Source organism: Symphalangus syndactylus, chromosome 11 (genome assembly GCF_028878055.3).
Source record: "Symphalangus syndactylus isolate Jambi chromosome 11, NHGRI_mSymSyn1-v2.1_pri, whole genome shotgun sequence".
Taxonomy (NCBI): Eukaryota; Metazoa; Chordata; class Mammalia; order Primates; family Hylobatidae; genus Symphalangus; species Symphalangus syndactylus.
This window is the reverse complement of record NC_072433.2, coordinates 25,432,751-25,451,361: the sequence shown is the minus strand read 5'-3', so window position 1 is coordinate 25,451,361 and position 18,611 is coordinate 25,432,751. Positions and strand designations below refer to the sequence as shown.

General features: G+C 54.0%; 2 protein-coding genes and 1 long non-coding RNA gene across 7 annotated transcripts in view; 2 read left to right on the top strand and 1 right to left on the bottom strand.

The window, feature by feature from the left end:
• Positions 1–14,794, top strand: part of PLA2G15 (phospholipase A2 group XV) — a 25,590-nt gene extending 10,796 nt beyond the window's left edge. For 3 of the 5 annotated variants that reach the window (XM_063611686.1, XM_063611687.1, XM_055299249.2), the window contains 5 exons: positions 2,524–2,680; positions 8,741–8,859; positions 9,104–9,202; positions 9,588–9,812; positions 12,919–14,794. In XM_063611686.1, coding sequence (XP_063467756.1) covers positions 2,524–2,680; positions 8,741–8,859; positions 9,104–9,202; positions 9,588–9,812; positions 12,919–13,430 — 1,112 coding nt within the window. In that variant the 3' untranslated portion in view covers positions 13,431–14,794. The remainder of the gene's footprint in view (positions 1–2,523; positions 2,681–8,740; positions 8,860–9,103; positions 9,203–9,587; positions 9,813–12,918) is intronic. The other 2 variants (XM_055299251.2, XM_063611688.1) reach the window with 2 other exon arrangements.
• LOC134731691 (uncharacterized) lies at positions 9,807–18,488 on the bottom strand. Its single transcript, XR_010114163.1, has 4 exons — positions 18,424–18,488; positions 16,939–17,166; positions 16,397–16,440; positions 9,807–9,945 (listed from the first exon to the last, which is right to left on the bottom strand). It is a non-coding gene; the product is annotated as an uncharacterized lncRNA (long non-coding RNA).
• SLC7A6 (solute carrier family 7 member 6) overlaps positions 18,262–18,611 on the top strand; it is a 40,545-nt gene continuing 40,195 nt past the window's right edge. Inside the window, exon 1 of the mRNA XM_055299248.2 lies at positions 18,262–18,611. The gene's annotated coding sequence lies outside the window, so the exon portion shown is untranslated.

Below are 18,611 nucleotides of genomic sequence, written 5' to 3'. Positions count from 1 at the left end.
AGGCTTCCTGGAGTATATAGCTGGAGTTAAGGCCAGGAGAGAGTACTGGGCCAGGGAGAGAGGTGATCATCTCAGGCTGCCTGGGATTGAGTCACAGGAGGAGTGGACTGCACAGGACTTGTGACTGGTTGGGTCATCTGAACTTTATCTTGAGGGCCTCAGGGAGTCCTGGGTGGGCCTGCAGAGTTCTAAATCTGAGGGGGCGTGGCATTAGGAAGCATGTGGTCTGTGTCTGGCACACAGCCATTTTGCCTGGATTAATGCTAACTGCACTCATCAATTCAGTCAGTCTGTTTATCCTTGGTCACAGCAGAAGAGCCTCAGACCCCACCCAGAATCACAGAGCATCAGGAGTCCTAACGTGCCCAGCTTCTCAGGGAGTGAGGCTGCTGGCCTTAGCCCTGGGAGACCTCACGGTGGGCGGTTGGATAAGCAGCTCCTGGGCACAGAGCAGGGATCTGACCTTGACTGTCAAAGGATCAGAATCCTCTAGGGGTGGGTCCTGAAATGGTGGTGGAGGAAAGAGAGACCAGAGATGTGATACAGAAGACCCTGGGCAAGGGAAAGGGACCATAGGCAAGTCCATTTCCACCTCTTGCAGCCTCAGTCTCCCCATCAGTTAAGTGGAAATAGTAAGGCTGTCCCCTCCCAGTGTTACTTGAGGTGAAAGGCATGCGGATGGCTCTTGTCCTAGTTCCAGGCGCAGAGGGGCTCAGGAAGTGGCCACTGCTATTTTTAGAGGCCACACAGCCTGACCAGGGCAAGGAGCATCTGAGCAAAGCAGATCTGGTGACTTCCTCTTTTACCATTTCCCGTTGGTAGAGACAGTGACCAGGGTCTCTGCCCTGCCCTGCCCAGTCCACAAGCATGTCATCCAGAGGCTGTCGTGACGGGGACTCCCCCACTCTGCACCCATACCATGAAGAGAGATGAAGGCATGTGCCACCCTGCCTCTCATGGCACCCTGAAGACACTGGGATGGTGCCCAGGGAGGGCGCACCCTGTTCAGGGCTGGATTTACAGTCAGTTCCCAGTGAATGTCCAGGAGAGCCAAGTGCTGGTTTTTCACTCGATGATCATGGACCCTAAACGGGGATGTGTTTGGGAAGTGGTGAGAGCATGGCATGTGGGGGCAGGTGAGGCCCGAAAGGTCAATGGGAGTAACAAGACTGTGAAGGGCTTTGACGCAGTGGGGAGGGATTTGGGTGTCACCAGGGCCCCAGAGTTCTGAGTAGACTGAATAGGATGGCTGGGATGGAAAGAAGTCACCCTAGGGCCTGGACTGTGGTGATAATGGTGCTGGTTCAGGGTGGCTGAACCAGCCATGGTAGGGCCCTCCAGATGATCTGCTCTCTGGCACCTTACTGGACTCTGGCCTTTAGTAAGGCCTGGGCCCTTGGTAGGCTGGCGGGTGCCAATGTAAGCTTCTCTAGCTGTGTTTCTGTTCATTTCCCTCCCACAAGCCTGTCCTGCATACTTTGTCTGGTTGAATTTTAGCTGAGTGGCCCAGGGCTCTGTTCTGTTTCCTTCTTCCTCTCTCAGGGCGAACAGGGCCCTGTCTTCTATGTAGCCTGGGATAGCTATGGGTGGAAGACTTTTGGGTTCAAGCCTCCAGGGTATATGTCTTTTTTTTTTTTTGAGACCGGGTCTTGCTCTGTCACCCAGGCTGGAGTGCAGTGGCACGATTTTGGCTCACTGCAACCTCTGCCTCCAGGGTTCAAGCAATTCTCCTGTCTCAGCCTCCCGAGTAGCTGAGATTACAGGTGTGTGCCACCATGCCAAGGTAATTTTTTGTATTTTTAGTAGAGATGGGCTTTCACCACATTGGCCAGGCTGGTCTTGAACTCCTGACCTCAAGTGATCCACTCACCTTGGCCTCCCAAAGTGCTGGGATTACAGGCATGAGCCACTGCGCCCCGCCTCGAGGGTATATATCTAATGACAGGGCCTTGGCGAAATTTTGGAGGTTCTGGAATGCAAAGGGTTCTCCAAGCCCCTCCTCCCAGGCAGAGCTCCCACTGGGGTCCATTAACCATACAAACCATGTGTAGAGGTGTGTCTGTGTTTGCTGGGGGTGATTCAGACCAAGATCTCATTTAACAGATACGGAAACTGAGGCCTAGCATGGGGAGTGACTTCACCCTGAATCCCCTTCCAATAATCCAAATGGCCCAGGAGGATGTTCCAGTGAAAATCCAGGAGACTTACTTTATGTGGAGTTGGAGACAGTGTTAGGGCCCTTCCCCAAACATGTTAGGCCTCTTTCAAGCCCCCCACAGGCATCTCTGCACCACACAGCAGTAGCAGCTTTTCTGCACAAAGATGGTTCCCTGGCCTTTGGGTCAAGGTCCCTGCCCTCTGAATTTCCTGCCACTGGCACTGTGCTTTAATTTGAGGTGTGGAACTGCACAGGTCTGCCATAGTATCTGTGGCTCTTCAGGGGGTCTGCTGCAGACATCAAAGTTCTTGGGAGTCTTGAACCTGCCAGGCCAAGGACTCACACATGTCCTGTGCCCCTTGCAGTCCCTGGTGATTTGGGTAACCAACTGGAAGCCAAGCTGGACAAGCCGACAGTGGTGCACTACCTCTGCTCCAAGAAGACTGAAAGCTACTTCACCATCTGGCTGAACCTGGAACTGCTGCTGCCTGTCATCATTGACTGCTGGATTGACAATATCAGGTGGGGGCTGGGGCACACAGAGTGGGTGCTGCTCACTAACAGTGCCTGAGAGGCCTCCAGAGCCTGTTCCTTCTATCCTCATCTCGAGGTCACTGACCTCTCTCATTCCCCAGGTCCTCGGTCTGGTCTGGTCTGGTCTGGTTGGCACCACCTCTGCACTCCCAGGCAGAACTAACTTTCCCTTCCTGCTGCCCTTGTTCCTCTACTCTACAGCCCTGGCCTCTCATGCCTACACACAATTTTTTTTTTCTTTTATTTTGGGATGGAGTCTTGCTGTGTCACTCAGGCTGGCGCCATCTCGGCTCACTGCAACCTCCATCTCCCAGGTTCAAGCAATTCTTGTGCCTCAGCCTCCCGAGTAGCTGGGATTACTGGCGCCCGCCACCATGCCTGGCTAATTTTTTGTACTTTTAGTGGAGATGGTGTTTCACCATGTTGGCCATGCTGGTCTCGAACTCCTGAGCTCAAGTGGTCTGCCCACCTTGGCCTCCCAAAGTGCTGGGATTACAGGCATGAGCCACCGCGCCTGCCTACACAAAATTTCTGTGCCCCAGCCCCTATTCAGAGCCTCGGCATGGCCCCCACCCCTTTCCTTGTCTGTGCCTCAGCCTCCCCTACCTCTTCAGCTGCTTATTCTTGTTGGGACACGCCATGTCTTTTGCACCTGCTGTTCTTTTGGCCTGGAATCTATTTCTACACTCTTTGCCTGATAAATGTGCTTCCATTCACTTTTTTTTTTTTTTTTGGAGACGGAGTTTTGCTCTTATTGCCCAGGCTGGAGTGCAATGGCACGATCTCGGCTCACAACTTTTTTTTTTTTTTTAAACTTCTATTTTTTGAGACGGAGTCTTGCTCTGTCGCCCAGGCTGGGTGCAGTGGTGCAATCTCGGCTCACTGCAAGCTCCGCCTCCCGGATTCACGCCATTCTCCTGCCTCAGCCTCCCGAGTAGCTGAGACTACAGGCACCCGCCACAGCGCCCGGCTAATTTTTTGTTTTGTTTTGTTTTGTTTTGTTTTGTTTTTTTTTTTGAGACGGAGTCTTGCTGTGTCACCCAGGCTGGAGTGCAGTGGCGCGATCTCGGCTCACTGCAAGCTCCGCCTCCCGGGTTCAGGCCATTCTCCTGCCTCAGCCTCCCGAGGAGCTGGGACTACAGGCGCCCGCCAACACGCCCGGCTAATTTTTTGTATTTTTAGTAGAGACAGGGTTTCACCGTGTTAGCCAGGATGGTCTCGATCTCCTGACCTCGTGATCCGCCCGCCTCGGCCTCCCAAAGTGCTGGGATTACAGGCTTGAGCCACCGCGCCCGGCCGTTTTGTTTTGTTTTTTTGAGACGGAGTCTCGCTCTGTCACCCAGGCTGGAGTGCAGTGGCGCGATCTCGGCTCACTGCAAGCTCCGCCTCCCGGGTTCACGCCATTCTCCTGCCTCAGCCTCTCCGAGTAGCTGGGACTACAGGCGCCCGCCACCACGCCCGGCTAATTTTTTGTATTTTTAGTAGAGACGGGGTTTCACCGTGGTCTCGATCTCCTGACCTCGTGATCCGCCCGCCTCGGCCTCCCAAAGTGCTGGGATTACAAGCGTGAGCCACCGCGCCCGGCCCGGCTAATTTTTTGTAATTTTTAGTAGAGACAGGGTTTCACCGTGTCAGCCAGGATGGTCTCGATCTACTGACCTCCTGATCCGCCCGCCTCAGCCTCCCAAAGTGCTGAGATTACAGGCGTGAGCCACCACGCCCAGCCCCATTCACTCTTTAAAACATGACCCTAGGCCAGGCATGGTGGCTCTCCTATAATCCCATCACTTTGGGAGCCTGAGGCAGTCAGATCACCTGAGCTCAGGAGTTGAAGACCAGCCTGGGCAACATGGTGAAACCCCATCTCTACCAAAAATACAAAAAAATTAGCTGGGCATGGTGGCATGCACCTGTATTCCCAGCTACTTAGGGGGCTGAGGCAGGAGAATTGCTTGAGCCAGGGAAGCAGAGGTTGCAGTGAGCAGAGATCACACCACTGTACTCCAGCCTGGGTGGCAGAGCAAGACCTGTCTCAAAACAACAACAACAACAACAAATCAAAAACCTGACCCTGGTCCCTTTGTGACATCTCCCTTTTGACTCCCCAGAGCAGTTTGCCTCTCCTCCTCCCAGGCCCCATGCTTGCTTCCTCTAAACGTCATCACGTGCTCAAATTTGTCTCCAGGCATGTTTCCCCAAATTGCACAGGCACTGTACATTTTATATACTTTCTTTCACTTAGTCTTATAGCAACCCCATTTTGAAATAGGTGCTGTTTTCTTTTTTTTTTCACCAGTGTTACTTGCCAACAGGTGGTTTTTAAACCTGCTTTACAACTGCGAAATCTGGAGGCTCAATGAGGTTATAAAATTGCCTGTGCTCACTCAGCTAATAAGTGGTAGAATCAGAATTCAAACCCAGAATGTGTGGCTCTGAGCTGAGGTTCCCTCCCAGGCTGAGCTCCGTGAAGGGAGGGAGTGTGTGTCTGTTTTATCTTTATAGCAGTAGAACCAGAAACACAGTTGGCGCCCAATAAATGTTTGAGCTGAATGGAGTCTCCCAAATTAAAAGTTTTTCCTGGTCGGGTACGGTGGCTCATGCCTGTAATACCAGCACTTTGGGAGGCTGAGGTGGGCAGATCATGAGGTCAGGAGTTCAAGACTAGCCTGGCCAACACAGTGAAACCGTCTCTACTAAAAATACAAAAATTAAGGCCGCGCATGGTGTAATCCGAGCTACTCAGGAGGCTGAGGCAAGAGAATCGCTTGAACCTGGGAGGTAGAAGTTGCAGTGAGCTGAGATCATGCCATTGTACTCCAGCCCAGGTGACAGTACAAGACTCCATCTCAAAAAAAAAAGAAAATACAAAAATACAAAAATTAGCCGGGCGTGGTGGCACACGCCTCCCAGCTACTCGGGAGGCTGAGACAGGAGAATCACTTGAACCTGGGAGGCAGAGGTTGTACTGAGCAGAGATCGGAGCACTGCACACTAGCCTGGGTGACAGAGCAAGACTGTCTCAAAAAAAAAAAAAAAGTTTTTCCCAGAGACTCGCTAGCTGCTCCTCCAGGCGCCCTGGCCTGCCGGCTGTTTGTGAGCCCGTTTTGATGACTCCTTCCTCCTCTGTGTTGTGTGACCGGAGTTATTTCTGGGCTGTTGATGTGCATTTCTATTTTTATACTGGGGACACGGCCTCAGGTGCTGCCAGTTGGAGGTGCCAGCTGATACCAAGAGGGGCCTGTCTGCCTTCACTGCTGCTCTGACCCGTTTAGATTTTCACCCAGCGCAGAACTGCTTTGGCTTTCCAGAACAGTTTTCTGCATTTTGCTGTTTGATAATTTATTTTTAATAGCAACAAGCTACCTTGCTTTGTGGTCATTGGGATAATCTACAAATTGCCCTGGAGAGAATGGGCTTCCAGGGCCTGTTATCCGGGTCAGTTGTGGGGATCCTGTCAGCTTTCTGTGGCTGATATCTAAGTGGGCAGGTGGGACTCAGGACCACCAGAAACTCCAGGTTCCTGTGTTTTGGGGGGCACATTTGCTTCTTCAGTGTGAGATGAGGCCAGAGCAAGGTTCCCGGCTTAGCACAAAGGCACAAGGCTTTTCTTCTGGTATAAGGTGTCTCCCCTGGCCCATCACCCCGTTCCCATCATTTCTTCAGGCCTTGACAACCCTCTTCCCACAGGAGATGGTGCAGCAGCCACGTACTGAGCCCTGAGGCGGGGTCTGTCCTGTCTGGTTCTGTTTGGCACTGCAGCTACAGAAACTATGAGATAACATGTGTGGTGTTAGAAGCTGCTGAGTCTGTGGTAATTTATTACATAGTTCTAGAAAACTAATAGGCTGGGTGCGGTGGCTCACGCCTGTAATCCCAGCACTTTGGGAGGCTAAGGCAGGAGGATCGCTTGAGCCCAGGAGTTTGAGACCAGCATGAGCACATAGTGTGGTCCTGTCCCTACAAAATAAATAAACAAATACATAAATAAATGAGCCAGGCATGATGGTGCCTGCCTAGCTATTCAGGAGGGTGAGATAAGAGGATCACTTGAGCCCAGGAGGTTATGGCTACAGTGAGCCATGATCCCCTCATTGCGCTGCAGCCTGGGCAACAGAGTGAGATCCTGTCTCAAAAAAGAAGAAGAAAGAAAACTAAGAAAGGGCTGTTAGGGATCTTCAGTCAGTAGCTGGTGGTCCATGTCCTATGTCATTGCGCTTAGGAATTTGCTGGGCAAGCCCTGAGCCTTGTGGTTGCAGTCTGACAGGTGATACAGCCCTGGGGTACCGGGAGGTCATAGGAGCATAGTTAATTCCCTTCCTCCATGGAGGATGTGTTTGGAGGTTGGCTGGCTGCTGTGTCCAATGCCCAGAAGAAGTGGGACCCAATTATACCTACCTGGGGCCATACAAGGCCTTCCTCCTGTCTCTCCCCACCAGCTCCCATCATTTCTCTGGACCTTGCTCCTTCTCCTACCTGCCTACCCACCCATACAGCAGCCCTGAGGCATGGTGCCTTTCTAGGGTTTTTTTTTTTTTTTTTTTTGGTTTTTGTTTTTTGAGACAGAGTTTTGCTCTTATTGCCCAGGCTAGAGTGCACTGGCGCGATCTCGGCTCACTGCACCTCCGCCTCCCAGGCTCAAGCAATTCTCCTGCCTCAGCCTCCCGATAACTGGGATTACAGGTACACATCACCATGCCTGGTTAATTTTTGTGTTTTTAGTAGAGACGGGGTTTCACCATGTTGGCCAGGCTGGTCTCGAACTCCTGACCTCAAGTGATCCACATGCCTCAGCCTCCCAAAGTGCTGAGATTATAGGCGTGAGCCACTGTGCCTGGCCTAGTGTGTTTTTTTTTTTCTGAGACAGGGTCTTACTTTGCTGCCCAGGCTGGTGTATAGTGGCATGATCACGGCTCACTGCAGCCTCAATATCCCAGGTACAAGTCATCCTCCTGCCTCAGCCTTCCAAGTAGCTAGGACCAGAGGCCTGCACCACCATGTCTGGCTGATTTTTTATTTTTAGTAGCAACAAGGCCTCGCTATATTGCCCAGGCTGGCCTTGAACTCCTGGCCTCAAGCATTCCTCCCACCTTGGCCTTGCAAATTGTTGGAACTACAGGTGTCAGCCACTGCACCCGGCCCCTGTCAGGTTCTGTTGTGTACTGCACTCACCACCTCCTTTGCCTGGGATATATTGGGTGGCAGGAGCTGGATGCAAGGAGATGGAGTGATGGAAAGCTGAAAGAGGGTAGACTGCCTTTTGGGGTCCAGTGTGAAGTTCATGGCAGAATCAGGACTGGCACTTCCTTCTCCCAACCAGGTCCAAGACCTTCATTCTAGGGTAGGGTCACGGAGAAGAGGGGAACGGTGCTTTGACAGGGGTCCTGGGGTCAGTGTTTGGAGTAAGTATGCCTTGGTGGGGTCCTCATTTGGATGTAATTACTCTGATCTGTGCTTTTTATTTTTTTAATTTTTTAATTTTTTTTTTTTTGAGACAGAATGTTGCTCTGTCGCCCAGGCTGGAGTGCAATGGTGTGATCTCAGCTCACTACAACCTCCGCCTCATGAGTTCAAGCAATTCTCCTGCCTCAGCCTCCCGAGTAGCTGGGATTACAGTCGCCTGCCACTACACCCGGCTGATTTTGTATCTTTAGTAGAGATGGGGTTTCGCCATGTTGGTCAGGATGGTCTCAAACTCCTCACTCAGATGACCTGCCAGCCTCAGCTTCCCAAAGTGCTGGGATTAACAGGCGTGAGCCACTGCACCTGGGCAATTTTTGTATTTTTAGTAAAGACGGAGTTTCACCACATTGGCCAGGCTAGTTTCAAACTCCTGACCTCAAGTGATCCTCCCGCCTCAGCCTCCCTAAGTGCTGGGATTACAGGTGATCTGTGCTTTATCAACCTGCTTTGTTACTTTTCGGTCTCTTCTATCCATCTGACCAAACCTGGGCACGAGAAGGGAGTATGACTCAGGACATGATGCACTGTTGGGACACACCAAGCTCAGTGTCCCCTCTGGGTCACTGGCTCAATATCCTCTCACAACAGGCTGGTTTACAACAAAACATCCAGGGTCACCCAGTTTCCTGATGGTGTGGATGTACGTGTCCCTGGCTTTGGGAAGACCTTCTCACTGGAGTTCCTGGACCCCAGCAAAAGCAGCGTGGGTATGTAGCCCTTACTCAAGGCCTCCGGGAGCTGGGATGGGAGTTCTGCCGGACTGGAGCTGGAGCTGGAGGAACTCTGCTGGTTTGTAGGGACAGCCTGTGAGCTGTCTCTGATCAGTGTGGGCACAGAGCCCTGTAGCATTCTTCCAGGGACCTGCTAGCTGTCACAGTCTCCATGCTGGGCATAGTGTAGGTGGCCGGCACTAGCTGTATCTTTTCTTATCCTCTGTATTTCTGTCTACAGGTTCCTATTTCCACACCATGGTGGAGAGCCTTGTGGGCTGGGGCTACACACGGGGTGAAGATGTCCGAGGGGCTCCCTATGACTGGCGCCGAGCCCCAAGTAAGCAGGCACTCTCGTTCCCTCCCTGGAGTCTCGGGAGGTAGGGGCGAGGCGGTCATGGGCACCACAGGCCTTGGGCTCTCCCCTTGTCCTTGGCTGTCTCCTGTCCCTGGGCCTCTGGCATCCAGTCTAGTGGTCACAGCCACCACCTTTGGTCAGTCTTATCCTGTCCTCCATTTCCCACCCTGGGACCTCTGGGCCTCTGAGCCCTGGGGAGAAATATAAGGCCTCCTCCCTTCATGGAAGGCGGGGGGACCCAGACCACTCTGTTTGAATGTGAGCACCCTCCTCTTCCCCTCTCGTCTTGTGTCTGGCCTGAGAAAAGCTCAGTGGTTCCGGCTCCAGGACCCTTCCCACCTGACCCCTGCCTGGCTCTGGCCTGCAGATGAAAACGGGCCCTACTTCCTGGCCCTCCGCGAGATGATCGAGGAGATGTACCAGCTGTATGGGGGCCCCGTGGTGCTGGTTGCCCACAGTATGGGCAACATGTACACGCTCTACTTTCTGCAGCGGCAGCCGCAGGCCTGGAAGGACAAGTATATCCGGGCCTTCGTGTCACTGGGTGCGCCCTGGGGGGGCGTGGCCAAGACCCTGCGCGTCCTGGCTTCAGGTAAGACCCTACCTGACCCAGCGTCGGGGGCTGTTGCCAGGAATTCTGCCCTCTCTTCCCTTCCGAAGTGTCCTCCTGGGCCAGCATGCTTCATGTCTGTCCCACGGTGTGTAGGGTCTATGCAGATCTACCCCTAAAAGTCCAAGAGAAAAACATTTAATAGGGACATACGAATAGAAGCCACGTCTGTGTCTCAGGTGGTGGCAAGACAAGATGGTGGATCCCCACACCATTAGCCCTCAGACCGAGAGCTTATATTCTGTAGGGAAAGGGTGACTCCGATGTGTTGAACATTGAAGGATGATAACACAGAGGGTGTTTTGATTTATGGTAAGTACGTGCACAAGGAACAGTAGATAAAGTGGAAATCTCAGTGGCCTTCCTGGATGTGGGGTTAATCAGAAGCCAACATGGTGGATTAGTATCCAAAATGGAGTTGCTTTGGTCTCCACAATGACTCTTCTCTTGGGTCAGCCCTCTTTTTTTTTTATTTTTATTTTTTGAGACAGAGTCTGGTTCTGTCACCCAGACTGGAATGCAGTGGTACAATCTTGGCTCACTGCAACCTCTGCTTCCTGGGTTCAAGCTATTCTCCTGCCTCAGCCTCCTGAGTAGCTAGGATTACAGGTGCCCGCCACCATGCCTGGCTAAGTTTTGTGTTTTAGTAGAGACGAGGTTTCATCATGTTGGCCAGGCTCGTCTTGAACTCCTGACCTCAGGTGATCCATTCGCTTCGGCCTCCCAAAGTGCTGGGATTACAAGCGTGAGCCACTGTGCCCGGCCATCCCTCCCTCTTACCCCCATCCTTACTTCTTCATCCCCACCTTCACCGCAGAGGAGGAAGCCTAGAGCATTTTTTTTTTTTTTTTGGAGGCAGGGTCTTTCTCACTCTGCCACCCAGGTTGGAGTGCAGTAGCGTGATTTTGGTTCATGCAACCTCCACTTTCCAGGTTCAAGTGATTCTCCTGCCTCAGCCTCCCGGGTAACTGGGACTACAGGCACGTACCACCACACCTGGCTAATTTTTGTATTTTTAGTAGAGACCGGGTTTCACTATGTTGGCCAGGCTAGTCTCTAACTCCTGACCTCAAGTCAGGAGGATCTGCCTGCCTCAGCCTCCCAAAGTGCTGGGATTACAAGCATGAACCACCGCACCCAGCCAGATTTTTTTGTATTTTTAGTAGAGATGGGGTTTCACCATTTTGGTCAGGCTGGTCTTGAACTCCTGACCTCAGATGATCTGCCCACCTTGACCTCCCAAAGTTCTGGGATTACAAGGATAAGCCAGGTGAGACTACAGTTTTTTATTTATGAGTTGCGCCTCCAGCTATGGGCAGCACGGAGCCTCTGTAGGCAACACAGGGAGGAAGCAGGTGCAGATCTGGCTGGGCCTGCTTGCCTGGCAATTGGGAAAGCCACCTCTTTTCTGGCTCCTCCCCCATCTTTTCATGACTGTTGCAGCTCACCAGCTGCAGCTGTAGAGTAGAGCTTCCTCCTCTAGAAGGGAGCTTTCCTCCCTCTGCTAGGACTGGGGGGAGGCTTATGGATCCTCACTTTGGGAGCTATGAGCCAGGGCTGTGCCAAGCATCTCATGAGCTCAAGTCCCTGCCACTGCTTGACCTGCTTGGTCTACTGGCATTGTGATTGGGTCAGGCCCAGTGACTCTGAATTGGCTGGAAGACACTCAGATTTAGTGAGGACTCATTATAGCCACCCCTTCTGTCTAGGCTGGGCCTGGAGGGACAGATGTGGGCATACCCTGAGTTTAGACAGGTAGCCCCGGCCCCTTTCAGAGTTTCTCTGTGAGTCCCCTTAGAGCTTTGTTTCAAAGGCTGGGAAGCTGTTCTGTCCCGCCTTGGCAGTCCTGGACTGGGGGTGTGGTGCAGGGAGGTGGAAGTCCGTGCACCCCTAGGGGCTTTCCTTGCCTCAGGGGTCCCCCAGCCAGGCCACAGCAGGCAGAGCTGAGGCCCTACAGTCAGTCCGAGAGGCCTCCCTGCTTTCAGATACAGGGTGGGGTGATGGGTGACCATGGATCCTGAACAGGCCAGAGGCTCCTGTTCCCAAGTTGCAGCTTTTACTTCCTGGAGGCCTCCCTGGCTGCCAGTTGTTTGTGTTGTTCACATTCCTGTGTACAGGGACTCCGCCTCCATCTGCAGCCTCCCCTCGTGCCCTGTCTCCAGCATGCCTGGCTGCCCAGGTCAGCGCACATGCAAGTGGGCAGAATGAGGCCACGGCTGGCTGAACGCTGGTCTGAGCTTAGGAAAAGAAAAACTGGTACACAGTTCAGTGTCATAAAAGGGAAAGCAGAACATGTCATCTCCGAGTTGCCAACCTGCTGACTCACTTTAGACTAGGTCAGTGCCCACAGGCCTGATCAGCACTTGGAGGATGGTAGAGTTTACAGACAAGGAAGTACCATAAATCACCCTGTGGGCATGTGCTGCCTTATTCCCTGGTGAGGAAAGCAAAAGAAACAAAACATATCTTGGCTGTGTGGTTCCCAGATGTAGCAAAAATAAAGAGAAACAATAAAAGCCAAGGCAAGCAACCTGGGCAACATAGCAAGACCCCATCTGTATAAAAAGTGGAAACATTTTTAGCCCGGGGCGGGGTGGGACATGCTTGTAGTTCCAGCTATGCAGGAGGCTGACATAGGAGAATCACTTGAACCCAGAGGTGGAGGTTGTAGTGAGCCAAGACTGTACCACTGCACTCCAGCCTGGGTGACAGAATGAGACCCTACCTAAAAAAAAAAAAAGGAAACATTTGCCAGGCATGAGGCATGGTGGTGCATACCTGTAGTCCCAGCTACTCGGAAGGCTGAGGTGGGAAGATTGGTTTAGCCTGAGAGGTTGAGGCTGCCGTGAGCTGTGGTCATGCCATTATACTCCAGCCTGGGCAACAGAGTGAGACCGTCTCAAAAAGGAAAAAAAAAAAGCCAAGGCAGGGATGGGAGTCACAGTGATTACAATGATGATAACAGGGTAGAGATACGGGACTGTGGACTGGGCCCCTGGCTGGGGTCTGGCAGGGGCCTGGTGGTGAACATGCTGCCCAACCAGCTGGCATTCCTAAGCACAGACTGACCAGAGCCTTCTCCCTGCAGGAGACAACAACCGGATCCCAGTCATCGGGCCCCTGAAGATCCGGGAGCAGCAGCGGTCAGCTGTCTCCACCAGCTGGCTGCTGCCCTACAACTACACATGGTCACCTGAGAAGGTGTTCGTGCAGACACCCACGATCAACTACACACTACGGGACTACCGCAAGTTCTTCCAGGACATCGGCTTTGAAGATGGCTGGCTCATGCGGCAGGACACAGAAGGGCTGGTGGAAGCCACGATGCCACCTGGCGTGCAGCTGCACTGCCTCTATGGCACTGGTGTCCCCACACCAGACTCCTTCTACTATGAGAGCTTCCCTGACCGTGACCCTAAAATCTGCTTTGGTGACGGTGATGGTACTGTGAACTTGAAGAGTGCCCTGCAGTGCCAGGCCTGGCAGAGCCGCCAGGAGCACCAAGTGTTGCTGCAGGAGCTGCCAGGCAGCGAGCACATCGAGATGCTGGCCAACGCCACCACCCTGGCCTATCTGAAACGTGTGCTCCTTGGGCCCTGACTCCTGTGCCACAGGACTCCTGTGGCTCAGCCGTGGACCTGCTGTTGGCCTCTGGGGCTGTCATGGCCCACATGTTTTGCAAAGTTTGTGACTGACCATTCAAGGCCCTGAGTCTTGGACTGTGAAGCATCTGCCATGGGAAAGTGCTGTTTGTTATCCTTTCTCTGTGGCAGTGAAGAAGGAAGAAATGAGAGTCTGGACTCAAGGGACACTGGATGGCAAGAATGCTGCTGATGGTGGAACTGCTGTGACCTCAGGACTGGCTCCACAGGGTGGACTGGCTGGGCCCTGGTCCCAATCCTTTTCATACTTGCCTACTGGGCCCTGGCCCCGCAGCCTTCCTATGAGGGATGTTACTGGGCTGTGGTCCTGTACCCAGAGGTCCCAGGGATGGGCTCCTGGCCCCTCGGGTGACCCTTCCCACACATCAGCCACAGATAGGCCTGCCACAGGCCATGGGTAGCTAGAGCTGCTGGCTTCCCTGTGGCTTAGCTGGTGGCCAGCCTGACTGGCTTCCTGGGCGAGCCCAGTAGCTCCTGCAGGCAGGGGCAGTTTGTTGCATTCTTCATGGTTCCCAGGCCCTGGGACATTTCACTCCACTCCTACCTCCCTTACCACCAGGAGCAGTCAAGCTCTGGATTGGGCAGAAGATGTGCCCCCAGTCCTGCAGGCTGTGTTCCAGGGGTCCTGATTTCCTCAAATGTGCTGTTGGCCCCAGGACTGAAGCTGCGTCCCTCCACCCTGGGACTGTGGTTCCAAGGATGAGAGCAGGGGTTGGAGCCATGGCCTTCTAGGAACCTATGGAGAAAGGGAATCCAAGGAAGCAGCCAAGGCTGCTCGCAGCTTCCCTGAGCTGCACCTCTTGCTAACCCCACCATCACACTGCCACCCTGCCGTAGGGTCTCACTAGTACCAAGTGGGTCAGCACAGGGCTGAGGATGGGGCTCCTATCCACCCTGGCCAGCACCCAGCTTAGTGCTGGGACTAGCCCAGAAACTTGAATGGGACCCTGAGAGAGCCAGGGGTCCCCTGAGGCCCGCCTAGGGGCTTTCTGTTCCCCCCAGGGTGCTCCATGGTTCTCCCTGTGGCAGCAGGCCTGGAGAGTCAGGGCTGCCTTCATGGCAGTAGGCTCTAAGTGGGTGACTGGCCACAGGCCGAGAAAAGGGTACAGCCTCTGGGTGGGGTTCTCAAAGACGCCTTCAGGCTGGACTGAGCTGCTCTCCCACAGGGTTTCTGTGCAGCTGGATTTTCTCTGTTGCATACATGCCTGGCATCTGTCTCCCCTTATTCCTGAGTGGCCCCGCATGGGGCTCTGAGCAGGCTGTATCTGGATTCTGGCAATAAAAGTACTCTGGATGCTGTAAGGTGCCCTGGCCTACACTCTGCTCTGAGCATGAGGGGAGGGAGGTGGTGGAGGTACAAAGTGGCTAGAGAGGCAGGAAATCAGGGGCTGGGCCTTTACAGGAGCCTTGACAGGTTCTCTCAGCATCAAAGCATGGTTCCTGTGCCCTTCTGTGGACCTCATTCTCCTGTCCTCTCTCCTGGAATCCAGTTCCCCTCCTGGGACTAAGAACCAGGACCTGAAACATTCCTGTGGAAATGGGGTCCTGTCATCCCCCTGCTCCTGCCTGGTCAGCAGGCTCCACATGCCACCCAGGAGCTGGGAGCAAGGACAGTCCTGCAGGTCACCCTGGCTAGACCCTCCTTCCCAGTCTCTGTCCTCCCTTAGCTTGCAAGTGTCAGCATCCTTTGAACCTAGAATTCTTTTTAGGATGCCATCCTTTGCATCTTCAGCTCATCAGCCTGCCATCTGTACCCCTGGGGAGGTACAGATGAGAGAGATCAAGGGAGGAAAAGAGACTACTAGGCTGAGACTGGCATGGACAAAGACAGAAACAGAGGCAGAGACAGGGAAACATGGATAGGGGATAAGGTCCCAGCCTGAATTTTGTAGTCCAGAGCCCAGCCGGTACCCAGTTCTGTCTTCACTCAGCCCCACAAGCCGGGGCACCAGGCTTTGATACACCAGAGGCCACAAGAGGGCGCCCTGAACTCTCTCACCGAACCACCTGTTAGCCAAACCTGGAAGGATGGGGTGACCCAGAGTGGGGGTAAAAATGCCTGTGGTAAAAATACTGGGGTCCAGCTGCAGCTCTGGCCTCAGTAAAAGGATGACAACATGAAAGGAAGCTTCACCCCAGGCCCTGCCCAACCTGACTCCCTGCTTGGCCCTGACACCCCCCTATTCATGGCACCTCACTCACCCCTGACCCATTTTAGCTTCACTGTCACCCTCAGTTTCATAGCTGCAGAGAGAAAGGACATGGAATCAGAGGAAGCTTTAGGACCAGCACACTAGGGTTCAAATCTCAGCTCTACTAGCTCCAGCCAAGTTGTCTGGGGAGCCTCCAGACCCTCAGTTTCCTCATCCAAAGAATAGGGACATCTGGGTGCATTGGCTCACGCTTATAGTTCCGCCTACTCAGGAGGCTAAGGCGGGCGGATCGCTTGAGCCCAGGAGTTTGAGACCAGCCTGGGCAAGACTTTATCTCTAAAGGTGAAATAGGCCGGGCGCTGTGGTTCACGTCTGTGATCCCAGCACTGTGGGAGGCCAAGGAGGGTGGATCACCTGAGGTCAGGAGTTCAAGAGCAGCCTGGCCAACATGGTGAAACCGCATATCTATTAAAAATACAAAATTAGTCAGGTGTGGTGGCACATGTCTTGTAGTCCTAGCTACTCTGGAGGCCGAGACAGGAGAATCGCTGGAACCTGGGAGGCGGAGGCTGCAGTGAGCCAAGATGGTGCCACTGCACTCCAGCCTGAGCAAGACAGAGCGAGATACAACTCAAAAAAAAAAAAAAAAAAAAAAAAAAGATGAAATAAATCTGTAGTCCCAAGTAGGAAGCTGAGGCAGGAAGATCACTTGAAACCAGGAGTTCGAGGCTGCAGTGAGCTATGATCACACCTGTGAATAGCCATTGCACTCTAGCCTGGGCAACAGCAGGATCTCTAAAAGCAAAAGAAAAGAATGGTTACAAATAAATGTATCCTGCAGGGTGGTCCTGAGGAACACTGATGGTGTTGGAGAACATCTGATTCAGGGTGTGGTATACATGGGGCTTTCAGCTGATGGGCTACGTAACTGGGTGTGAGACTGCAAAGCCAGAGGGAGCTGGCATATGTTTTTTTTTGTTTTTGTTTTTGTTTTTTTTGGAGATGGATTTTCGCTCTTATCGCCCAGGCTGGAGTGCAATGGCGCGATCTCGGCTTACTGCAACCTCTGCCTCCTGGGTTAAAGTGATTCTCCTGCCTCAGCCTCCTGAGTAGCTGCGATTACAGGCATGTGCCACCACACTCGGCTAATTTTGTATTTTTAGTAGAGACGGGGTTTCTCCATGTTGGTCAGGCTGGTCTCGAACTCCTGACCTCAGGTGATCTGCCTGCCTCAGCCTCCCAAAGTTGTAGGACTACAGGTGTGAGCCACCAGGCCCGGCTGAGCTGGCATACCTTATATGAAGCTGTGGCAGGGACAAGTGGGCTGGGTGCCGACACAAGTGTCCAGAGCTGTCCTTCTGCCCAGCCAGGGAGGCCGGAGGAATGGATCTGGAAGGCAAAGGGTGCAACTCGATTGATCCAAATATATATGTCCACTCACTGATACTTAGGGGAGGTGTTCCAAGCAGAGGGCAGGAGGGCAGCACCAGCGAGGGTTCCTCAAGCATTGTCATCCCAGGCCTGCAGAGAGGAGAATGGAAGGGTTTTAGGCAGATACAAAGTCATCGCAATCTGTATTTTGGGAGCATCCCCTACTCTGTGGAGGTGGGTTAAGGGGAGCAGGATAGGGATTGGGAAGCTGTTGTGGCTGGGGAGAAGAAAACGGGGTATAGGTTGGCCGGGCGCGGTGGCTCAAGCCTGTAATCCCAGCACTTTGGGAGGCCGAGGCGGGCGGATCACGAGGTCAGGAGATCGAGACCATCCTGGCTAACACGGTGAAACCCCGTCTTTACTAAAAACACAAAAAATCAGCCAGGTGTGTTGGCGGACGCCTGTAGTCCCAGCTACTCGGGAGGCTGAGGCAGGAGAATGGCGTGAACCCGGGGGGCGGAGCTTGCAGTGAGCCGAGATCGCGCCACTGCACTCCAGCCTGGGGGACAGAGCAAGACTCCCTCTCAAAAAAAAAAAAAAAAAAAAAAAAAAGAAAACGGGGTATAGGCCGTGAGAGGAGTGGGGAGGAAGGGTCTGAGGTGCTACCCATCTCTGGCTGGGTCCCTGTCACTGGGTGGCAGGGAGCAGGGTCTTGGGTATGGTCTGGAACCAGAGGACGTGCACTTGTGGTCATAAGGCTGGGGGAAAAGATTCCAGGGCCCTGGAGAAAGTGGTGTGGACAGGAAATTTCCGAGGACGGCTCAGGCGCCCATGAGGTCAGGAGGCTCTAGACAGAGAGCCCCAGAGCCACCAGAGGAAAAGGAACTGGAGAGAAAGATGGAGGAGCAAACAGAGGGAGGGGAAGGGGGCAGGAGGTGCAGCTCCCCCAAGAGGGGTGGCAGCCCTCTTGGGAAGATGAGGACAGAGCCCCAGGGAGGGCTGGGGTTGGCAAAGGGAGCCTGCAGTTTTTTTGTGGGTGTGGGGGCCTCAAGGACTGCGAGTCTGAGCTGTGCGTGTGTTTGGACAAGTCCCCAGAGTGTGTGTCTTCCTGGGGTTCCTAGCCTGAGAGTGGCAGTGGCCCGGCGGCGGAGGCCGTTTGGATCCCTGTGTGAGCTGTAGGGGGCGCCCTGGGCGTCGGGCCCAGGTCAAGGGCGAGATAGGAACGGGGTGCAGGGGCCGATGAGAGCTCCCCGCGGGAATGTCCGGTGTGGACGCCCTCGGAGGCCCCATTTAACTCCAAGGCGGCGAGCGTGGCCGGGCCCAGTTCACGGGCTGCTCGGGCCCTGACGAGGCAGCTGGAGGCTGTCGGGCGTCCACGCTCACGTTCTGGGCCGGCGGACTCCGTACCGGCCAGGCTGTGGCGGCCACGGGGGCCCGATAGCGCCGCCTCCAGCTGGCCCCGCACGAAACTGTGTCCCGACGCGGCGCGCGCTGTCGCGATCCGGCGGCGGGTGACGTGGCGGGGCGGGGCCTGAGCTGCCGCGGCGGCGGCGGCGGCGCGACCGAGCATCCTGGCGGCGCCGGGCCACTCGGAG